Source organism: Crocuta crocuta, unplaced genomic scaffold, assembly GCF_008692635.1.
Source record: "Crocuta crocuta isolate KB4526 unplaced genomic scaffold, BGI_CrCroc_1.0 scaffold49, whole genome shotgun sequence".
Lineage (NCBI taxonomy): Eukaryota > Metazoa > Chordata > Mammalia > Carnivora > Hyaenidae > Crocuta > Crocuta crocuta.
This window is the reverse complement of record NW_027536462.1, coordinates 41,141-51,708: the sequence shown is the minus strand read 5'-3', so window position 1 is coordinate 51,708 and position 10,568 is coordinate 41,141. Positions and strand designations below refer to the sequence as shown.

At 37.9% G+C, this 10,568-nt stretch overlaps 1 protein-coding gene across 1 annotated transcript in view; it reads left to right on the top strand.

Annotated features, from left to right (window-relative positions):
* The window catches only part of USP9X (ubiquitin specific peptidase 9 X-linked), a 97,275-nt gene that overhangs the window by 53,810 nt on the left and 32,897 nt on the right, over positions 1-10,568 (top strand). Inside the window, 5 exon segments of the mRNA XM_077748493.1 lie at positions 937-1,103; positions 7,255-7,363; positions 7,587-7,733; positions 8,522-8,668; positions 9,514-9,568. Coding sequence (XP_077604619.1) covers positions 937-1,103; positions 7,255-7,363; positions 7,587-7,733; positions 8,522-8,668; positions 9,514-9,568 — 625 coding nt within the window.

The window sequence follows — 10,568 nt, the reverse complement described above, 5'->3', positions numbered from 1 at the left end:
GATAATAATGAAATCATACTGAATGTGCTTTTCCCCATTCTCTCCATTCTTCTTTCATCTTTCTGTCCTAAATACTGGTTTAGGTAACTGTCAGCTGTGATATACTGATGCTTAAATATTTTTGATTCTCTTAAAGCAGTCAAAAGTAGAAACAGTGTTAGCCAATATGTATCAATCTCCGACCTTCGCTTAGATTAAGCAAATTATTTACAGAAGGAAGGCTGTGTTTGATTCTTTGATTTCGTGTCCTATGCACTTGCCCTTGATAACCACTGCTGCATTATTTAGAAGAGGAAATTAAACTATAGGAACTTCTCAGCTTGGTAGAGCTTCCTTGTTATGGCCAATGCAACCCTGTTTTTATATGTTGGGGTCTTACAGCATCTGTCTGGCACAGTACCTGGGCATTCAGCTAGTATTTGAATGTTTGTTCTTTTTTAGGCATGTACTCTAATTATTTTTTGATAAAATCAGATTAGAATTTCATAACTACCTACCCAAGCATATTTTAGGTTGTAAAACCTTCAAAACCTTCCTGAATTGATTGGCCAAGACAGTTGCTTTCAAATAAAACAGCACTTGTAGGTACACTACATTTTGGAACTAGTCATAAGTTCCTAACTCTGCAGTGCTAAAGTGATTCTTGAGAAAGGAATGATTATTCAGAAGGTCCTAAGGAGCCCAAAGGACAAAGAAGTAGGTGGTATTCTCCATGTCCTCCTTCCCTCCTTGGGATGTATAAAAATACTGGAATTAGACTTCATTGTCTATTATAGTCATTTCCATACTATTCTAAATGGTTCTCAAGTTGCAGGTAAAGAGGGTGAGGCCAAATGGTTTAAGTGAGTCAGTAAGTTTTAAGCACTAACTTGAAGTTGTATGAGATTTTTCTTAAATGAATCTCTAGGTAATTTGCCTCTGATCATAATTTTACAGACCAATGCAGGCAATGAGCCGGACATGGAGGATGAACAGGTTTGCTGTGAAGCATTGGAAGTGATGACATTATGTTTTGCCTTGATTCCAACAGCCTTAGATGCTCTCAGTAAAGAAAAGGCTTGGCAGACATTCATTATTGACTTACTGTTGCACTGTCACAGCAAGTAAGTGTCTTTTTTAATTGTAAGAAACTTGATATTTTGTTTAGCAAAAATGAATGTATGCTGGCAGAATTTATCCCAGAAATCAAATATTTATTCTCTCTACAGCATGATAATGTTCAGGAAAATTTTGTTTAACCATGTTTCGCCTGGACCTAAATTTTTTGGTTGTAGTCTCTGCAAAATGGCAACATTAAGTCTCAGAGTCCAATTGATTTTCCTCTAATTTCAGATTTAATCTGAAGTCTAAGAGAGGTACATATTTTAATCCACTTTTAAAATCTGGTTTATAGGATTTTTTTTTAATGTTTATTTTTGAGAGCCAGAGAGAGAGAGTGAGCAGGAGAGGGCCAGGGAGAGAGGGAGACACAGAATCCGAAGCAGGCTCCAGGCTCCGAGCTGTCAGCACAGAGCCCAACACAGGGCTCAAACTCCCCAACCACGAGATCAGGGCCTAAGCCAAAGTTGGACACTCAACCGACTGAGTCACCCAGGTGCCTCTGATTTACAGGATTTAAATTAAATAGGAGAGGAGCCTGGGTGGCTCAGTTGGTTAAGTGTCGGGCTCTTGATTTTGGCTCAGGTCATAATGTCCCGGTTCATGGTGTCAAGCCCCACATTGGGCTCTGCACTGATAGTGCGGAGCCTGCTTGGGATTCTCTCTCTCTACCGCTCCACCATTCATGCTCTCCTCCTCCCTCTCTCTCAAAATAAATAAGCTTTAATAAATAAATAGGACATTAGCATCCTGTCTTGAATAGCTAGATGCCAGGTTTGTTTAAGAGAAATTGTTGATTCTATAGGAAATTCACAAGGCAGTGTTATGGTAAGAAAGAATTTTGCCTGTTATACTGAGAATAAAGACCAACTTTATATAAAGCCCTCGTTTTCAGTTCAGGATCATTTAATCAATGACATAAACTTTGTTTCGGACTTCTTTTTGTGCAAGTCAGTCAGATTTGTAGAAAATGTTGGTTTCCATCCTCTTGTGTCATTCTAATCCTGACCTTCATAAGGTGATTTTTTAAAACTCAAGCTCCAGTTAGTGTCACTTTCTATGTAATTAATCTGTCTTACATACATTTTGTGAAAAGACCGAGAATGCTCACTTTGTTTATTCTCTCACATGCCATTCAGCAATGATAAAAATCAGATGAAATTAATGTAAAGTCAGAATAAACAGTTTGCTGAAATAAAACCCAGTGAAAAGGCTTTTAAAAAAAAGTGTACATTAATACAATAGATACATATTGCTCATTCCAGAGGATGCTGTGAATTGGTGGGAATGTCTACTATTTTAGAAGTTACTTGATCATTTCCTTGAAGACCTCTATTACAGCCTATTCAGAAAGTCCTTTGACAGGATTCACACCCCCCAAATAATATTGAGCTTGGTAACTGCTTGAAAAGACTTGATCAGGGGCGCCTGGGTGGCTTAGTCGGTTAAGCGTCCGACTTTCGCTTGGGTCATGATCTCGCGGTTCGTGGGTTCGAGCCCCGCGTCGGGCTCTGTGCTGACTGCCAACTCAGAGCCTGGAGCCTGTTTCAGAGTCTGTGACTCCCTCTCTCTCTGACCCTCCCCTGCTCATGCTGTCTCCCTGTCTCTCTCCTAGAAATAAAAATAAAAATATTAAAAAAAAAAAAAAAGACTTGATCATCATTGGACAGCCCTGTAGGTTAAGAAAAATAGGATGAGTCTGGTTTTATTTAATAATGCATTTGGTGGAGGGAGGAGAGGAAAGATGATTGGCCAAACAGTTGTAGTAAAGACAAACCTAGAGGTAGCAAATTTTTTACTCTATATTGATTTTTAAATCTGAAACTAAATTTGGAACTTATTTCATTTCTTTGGTTGCTAAGTATTAAGGAACTTGGTTTTGCAGGTTTTCTCCTCTCTGTCCTTTATGAAAATTCCCCCTTATAGGAAATTAGAACCATTTCCCTTCTCCTCTTCCTGAAATTTCACACAATGAAGTAAAGTTCTGTAGACTGCATTTCATCTCTGTTCGCCTCTGTTACTTTGTCTTCAACAACAGAAAGGGTCTTCTAGGGTCAAAATCTCTTTGAGCTTTAGGTATCTGATTTTCTTCTCTAATACTGGCTCTCTTCCTGCCCTGAAGATTTCAGTCATTTCATATATAGTTGAGTATCTATGGCAGGTTCAAAATCCCTTATTTCCAGTTTATAAGAATTTGACAGCAGACCTGACCTGACCATAATTTTTTGGCATTACCTTTCTAAAATCTGAATCTCCAAACATATCTGACTCTAGTGGTTCCAGGTTTGTTTGTTTGTTTGTTTTAAAGATTTTATTTCTGAGAGACAGCCATAGCGTGAGCAGGGGAGGGTCAGAGAGAGGGCGAGGTACGAGAATCTGGAAGCAGGCTCCAGGCTCTGAGCTGGCTGTCAGCACAGAGCCTGACGCGGGGCTCGAACCCACGAACCATGGGATCATGACCTGAGCCAAAGTCGGACGCTTAACCAACTGAGCCACCCAGGCGCCCCATCTCGTGGTTCCAGTTAATGGCATTGTGGACCTGCATACCTGAGGCTGGCCTTCAGATCACATTTATACTTGAATGTTACCAGGCATACCTATATACAGTGCATTTCCCACATGTGTTTTCTCACTTAATTCTGTAGCAACTTAGAAGTAGACTGCTGCTAGAGCGACTAAGGCTGAAGTTCTATGACAGTGTCATATCTCTTGAGATCTAACTTTCTGCCACACAGTTGTACTCTGTAATTATAACCCATGAGCAGATTAATGTGAGTCCCTACCATGTGCTTGGCAATGAAAAGTCCAAAGTTAAATAAGATAAGTTCCTTTCACTCCAGAAACTTTGAGACAGAAATTAGCATCATAAAAGGCCAAGTACTCTGAGAATTAGAAGAGGAACAAGTTACTTTCTTCCTGGAAAGAGCAGAAGTAAAGGTTCTTTGCAGAATGTAATGTGTTTGGATAAGACTTCTGTGTAACTAAGAAGTGGGAAGATGGGCATTGGCAGTGCTCAGCCTCACTCCCCATTATGTTGTTTTTACTTCTGTATTGTTGGACTCCATACACTTCTCTACCTCCTCCATATTGCTTCTACTGTCATCTAAGCAGCCAGCACCCATTGCCTGGACAACCATAGTATCCTTAATCGTCCCACCCTAGTGCTGCACCATTACAGTATTATTCTAATCTGGTGACCACACTTGAAACACTTTGATCTTTGCCAAGCATGATCATGTTTTCCTGATTAAAGTCTTTTCTGTGCCTTTCCATTGCCTTTGAATAAAGTCTGAACATTTAAATTTGATTTATAAGTGCTCCACAGTTTGGCCCTTGCTTCTATTCATGTTTCAACTTAAAGTGCCACACTTTCCAGTAAATTTTCGGGAAAGTCTCAGACCTCTGTTTGTATTAGATGAAATCTGTTTCCACATCATAACACTGAACTTACTATAATTGCTCACAACTGGATTTACATTCCTTTAGGTGGCTATGTTTTTTCTAGACCCTTCTAGCACCCGTTGCTTTATACCCTGCCTATTTAACTCCTTTATGTTACCTCTGATTGATGAAGGCATTTGAGTTTGCCATCCCTGGCATAGTGCTTTCAAGGAAGAGCTGAGTAGTCTGGTTTGATATATGAAAGAGGAATACAGCATAATACTGTAAAAGAGATTAGTGGGAGTCGGTTTACAGAAGGCCTTTGATGCTGAGATCTAAGTAGTGTTTCATGTTAATATGGTAGGCAGTCTTTTTGGTAAAAATTTCGCGAGTACCCGTTGTGTATCAAGCACTATTCTAGCTACTAGGGATATAACACTCAACAAAACAAACTGTCAGCCTTCTTAGAGTCTACTAATGAGGATGGGGAGTGGGAAGGACAGACATGGGAAAATATATAGTATGTTAGATAATAATAAATGCTATGGAGAGAAAGCAGAGAAGGTGATAAGGAGTAGTGGGGAGTCCGTTGAGTTTGGCTTCATATAGGATAGAGAAGGCTTCCTATGAAGGTGACCTTTAAACAAAGCTCCGAAAGAGTAAGGTACTAACCCATGTAGGTAATGGGGCAAATGTGTTTTAAGCAGAAGGAACAACAGATGTAAATGTCCCAAGGCAACAACATGCTTAATGTGCTAAATAACAGCAAGGAGACTTTTATGAGTGGAACAGTGAGTAAGGAATAGGTAGTTGGAGGTGAGGTTAGAGAGTTAACAGGCAGCCTCTTAAAATTTTATAGATCATTGTAAGGACATGGATTTTTTTTTTCTCTTTTTCTTTTCTTTTTTTATTTTACTATAAGTAAAATGGGAATTCTATTGTAGGGTTTTGAGCAGAAGAATGATGTGCTCTGAGTTTGTTCTGGCTGCTTTGTTGAGAATAAGTGGGGATTGTCAGGAAAAATGGACTGTTAATCCAAATAAAAGGTTGACAGTGGCTGGAAGTGTGGTAGTATTAGAAGTGATGATTTTTTTAATATGTTGTAAAGATCTGGGCAACAGGATTTGTTGCTAGCCACATGTTTCTTTGGAAGCACCATAGAAATCTGCATGTATGCAAGAGATTGCATCAGGAAATGACAAATACTCTTTATAGAGCTCTACTTTATTTGGGCCGTATACGTAACTTTAAAAAAAAAATAAACTAGGACAATGCGAATGACATATATCTTTGAAAGAATCTAATAAAAGTTATGGACTTTCTCCCCAAAAAACTTAGGTACTCCTGACTTCAGTTTACTTGTGTTCCACCAAAGTCAACACCCCAACAACTTCTAAAGTCCCTCTGGTTTATAAGATCATATACAGGTTTCTAGAAACATTCAGGAGGGAGGTTAGTACATGGAATATATGCTGTCAAGTCCTTTACCTTGAGCTTAAATTTGATTCTAAGCTTTCTGTCAGCACAAAGAAAACATGATGGTTATTCATGAAATGTAATTTGCAATGTCTGTAAGATACACAAATGCTTGGCAGATACTTGTTAGGCATCTTCAGTATCTCAGGCATTGTTGTGGGTGTCAGGAACTCTGGTATCAGCAAAGCAAAGCCCTCCCCTGAAAAAGCTTACTTTCTAATGGAGACAGACCACTGTCTTCTAAATGAACAGCATTTATGCATGTGGTAACTGAACTGGTTCTTAGCATCTGTATTATGTCAGACAATATTCTAGGTTCTGGAGGGACAGTGGTCAACTTAAATATATGTCTCTACCCTCTTGGACATTTACTCTAGTGAGATCTGTATAGTATATAATTTTTCTTAGTGTTTATTTTTGAGAGAAAGCATGAGCGGCGAAGTGGCAGAGAGAGAAAAAGACGCAGGATCCGAAGCAGGTTCCAGGCTCTGAGCTGTCAGCATACAGCCTGATATGGGGCTCAAACCCACGAGCCATGAGATCATGACCTGAGCTGAAGCCATCATGCTTAACTGAGCCACCCAGGCACCTCTGTAATTTTAAGACTCATAAAGATCAGGTTAAATTCTCAATACTGGGACAACAGACTAGTTCTTCACGTGGATCATCATAGAATATTGTATAATACAGTGGTTCTCAATCTTTAGCACACATTAAAGTCACCTGAAGAATTTATTAAAATAACAGATTGTTGGGTACCGTCCCCAGTATTTCTGATTTAGCAGGTCCAGGATGTGACCTGATAATTTACCTTTTTAATAAGTTCCCAAATGATGCTGATGTTGCTGATCTGAGGACCATGCTTTTGGAACCACTAGTATAATCAATATGAGAGACATTGCAGCAATATCCTTACTGTGATTGCAACAGAATTCCTACAGAGTTATTTGCTCCAAAGTGCAATTGAATAAAGATTCTGTGGACAGCCTAAAAGATGTGTAAGACTCCTCATAGAATATCTTGTATCTAGGGGAGCATTTCTAGCCTGTTTCAAGAAAGGAGTGTTACGAGATATCCCTTAAACTTCTGTGACAATTTGAGGTTATAGTTCTTGGCATACAGCCTAATAAGTTGTTTGCTCTATGTTGCCTGCTTGAGGGGGTGTTACCTTGTATCCTCGTATTTTTACTTTTAATTTACCCTTTATTCCACCCCACCCGCAAAGAGAGACCAGTGTTGGAATTTTGTTATTTTTCTTCATGCAAATAATATATTAAATGTGAAACATTTTTATTTCAGAACTGTTCGCCAGGTGGCTCAGGAGCAGTTCTTTTTAATGTGCACCAGATGTTGCATGGGACACAGGCCTCTACTTTTCTTCATTACTCTGCTCTTTACCGTTTTGGGGGTGAGACATTTTTTTTTAAATACTCTTCATATGATTAATTCTGTAAATAAGACATTCAGGAATTTAGGATTGTAGGTTAAAGTTAGGACAGTCTGTATGTATTAAATAAATATTAGTAGTTTCCCATACTATTTTAGTATCTGCTCTCGTTAACTCTCGGTTTTGAAAAAGTAGATTCTGAGCTTGGACATGTAAATTCACATTATTCTACTTACTGTTTCAGAGCACAGCCAGAGAGAGAGCTAAACATTCAGGCGATTACTTCACCCTCTTAAGGCATCTTCTTAATTATGCTTACAATAGTAATATTAATATACCCAATGCCGAAGTTCTTCTTAATAATGAAATTGATTGGCTTAAAAGAATTAGGGTAAGTTGCCTCTAATACTTAATACTTTGTTTATTATGTCAACCAGTAGAGTGTTTTATAAATAGCTTGTAGTTTTGGGCATTTTGATTAAGTGAAAAATACTGAAGAGTAATAAAAAGGACTAAAGAGTATACTCCGTGATGGTGGATCTTAGTAACTCATGAGTTATAGAATGAATGTGTACCTAGTTTTGTAAAATGCTTTGTTTTACCTGAAACTTGAAATACTGAATTTCAGCTTCTTCCATTTTAGAACCTTGTGCCTTTTTCTATATTTTCATCTTCTAAAAAGTTTGAATTGTTTCCATCAAAATTCAATGTATAGACGAGCACTTAACTCTTGATCTTAACACTGGATACTCTCAGAATTGTGTGAGAATTTATTTCTGAAGAAATTCGTAGCTTTTATAGCCTTCAGAAAGTTCTGAAAAGAACTTCTTGCTTAGAAGGAAAAGATTTGACAAAAAAGGGAGTCTTAACTATAGAAAACAAACAGGTGGTTATCAGAGAGGAGGTAGGTGAGGGGACCAGGGAATAGGTGATGGGGATTAAGGAAGGTACTTGTGATGAGTATTGAATAATGTGTGAAGTGTTGAATCACCTGAAACTAATAGAAAAAGCACTGTATCTTAACTACACTGGAATACACACACACTTTATTGATTTTTTTTTAATTTTTTAAAGAATGGGAAGGTTTGGGGGAATTACCTCATGTATGTCCAGTTCTCTCACATTCTGGCTGCTCCTTCCCTTTCATAAGTTAGGCATTTGGTATTTTCTCTTTGGCAGGATGATGTTAAAAGAACAGGTGAAACCGGTGTTGAAGAGACGATCTTGGAAGGCCACCTTGGGGTAACAAAAGAATTACTGGCCTTTCAAACCCCTGAGAAAAAGTATCATATTGGTTGTGAAAAAGGAGGTGCTAATCTCATTAAAGTAAGTTTTCTCCTAAGCTAGGTATCATAACCTCCTAAATGTTTGTTACCAAATCTGTCAGTTTATAATATGCCTTTGGTGTATTATCTTGATCTTTTCTCTCTTCTACTTTTTAAGAATCATTATAGACATTACAGTAATTTTTAAAATACAGTTTCTTAATTTTGTATAATAAAATGAGGACTGTGTATCTCAAATAAGCACTAATTTTTTTATTTAGAAAATCTGAATTTTTTTCACTTCATCGGACTATTCAAAATAAGACAAACCTATTTATGAGACTGCATTTTATCATTTTTAAATGAGTTTCTTTACATATGTGTAACTAAAGGAAACAAAAAGTGTCCTTTTAGTACATGTTATTTATATTCAAAATGGGCTTTCGGGTGGCTCTGTCATTTAAGCGTCTGACCTTGATTTCAGCTTAGGTCGTGGGATCGAGCTCTGTGTTAGGTTCCATGCTTGGGATTCTCTCGCCCTCTCTCTCAAATAAAAAATAAAAAACCAAAATGATTTTTGCATACATATGTTTAAAGGAGTAAACNGTGCTACAGTCAACTTGCTCTTGGTGCTTAAAAAATATTTTAGCCTGAGAAATTGGGTATAAGTTATAGTAAATAGTGGTTTGAGGTGGAATCTTTTTATTAGAAAATCCAAGTAAGTTTTCTTAAATGTGATGATACCTTTAATTCTGACCATTTCAACACTATTTTCCTTCCAAGAGACATTCCTTTCTTTCCTTACAAAAGTACACACACACAGCTTTCTATGTGTCAAATATAAAATTACATAAATATAGGGGCACCTGGGTGGCTTAGTCGGTTAAGCGTCCGACTTTCGCTTAGGTCATGATCTNAGATTCTTTGACTGAAATTTATTACATAGGCACAGCAATAACTAGTAAGTATACTAAAATAGAGTGTTGTCATGACAGGTAATTCTCTAATGTGTTCAAATTCTGTTATTTTTCTTTCAGTAAACATCTTCAACTCCTGTTTTTCTTTCAGGAACTAGCAAATGGATGTGTAATTTAACAACATTACAAGCAAAGAGCCTTGATGTAGAAAAATCAGTAGTTCATTAAATGTCTTCTGTAAGGGGTTTGAATATTTAGCAAAATAAATTTTCACCTCAGTCAAATCTGGAGTAAAACCCAAACTACAGNCAGGCTGCAGGGGGCACGTGGGTGGCTCAGTCAGTTGATTGTCCTACTTCAGCTCAGGTCATGATCTCACAATTCATATGCCAAAGCCGCACATCAGGCTCGCTCCTGTCAGCACAGAGCCCACTTTGGATCCTTTGACCCTCCCCTGCTTGCACTCTCTCTTTGGGGGGAAAAAAGAAATTCAAAGTTATAGGACTTAGAAGACCTTTTAGGGTCTCAGAAGCTCTTTAATATTGTCATATGAGCTTGAAGTAAATCTGGTTTTAAAGATTAGAAGATGAAAAGATAACCTTTTAATGCACCGTATGTCCTCAGTTAATGCCCACGTGAAGCCCTTGAAATCAATTGTAGGCTCCAGATCTTACAGATGTGGAACTGAGCCTCCAAATGGATTCGGGCAATATTCAATGACTAAAAAAGCAGAAATAAACACAACGGGGGCTGTTTTGATTTAAGAGAAAACTAGTGTTTATCCACAAAGCTTAAGGATATATCACTGATCATAGTAAATCTCTTAACATTTTAGGAGGTTCTAATGAAACTAACTGCTTAAAAGGTTAGACCTGAGGTGCCTGGGTGGCTCAGTCGGTTAAGGTCGAAATCTCGTGGTTTGTGGGTTTGACCTTCACATTGGGCTCTGTGCTGACAGCTCAGACAGCCTGGAGCCTGCTTCAGATTCTGTGTCTCTCTCTCTCAAAACTGAATAAACATTAATAAAAACATTTTTAAGTAAAA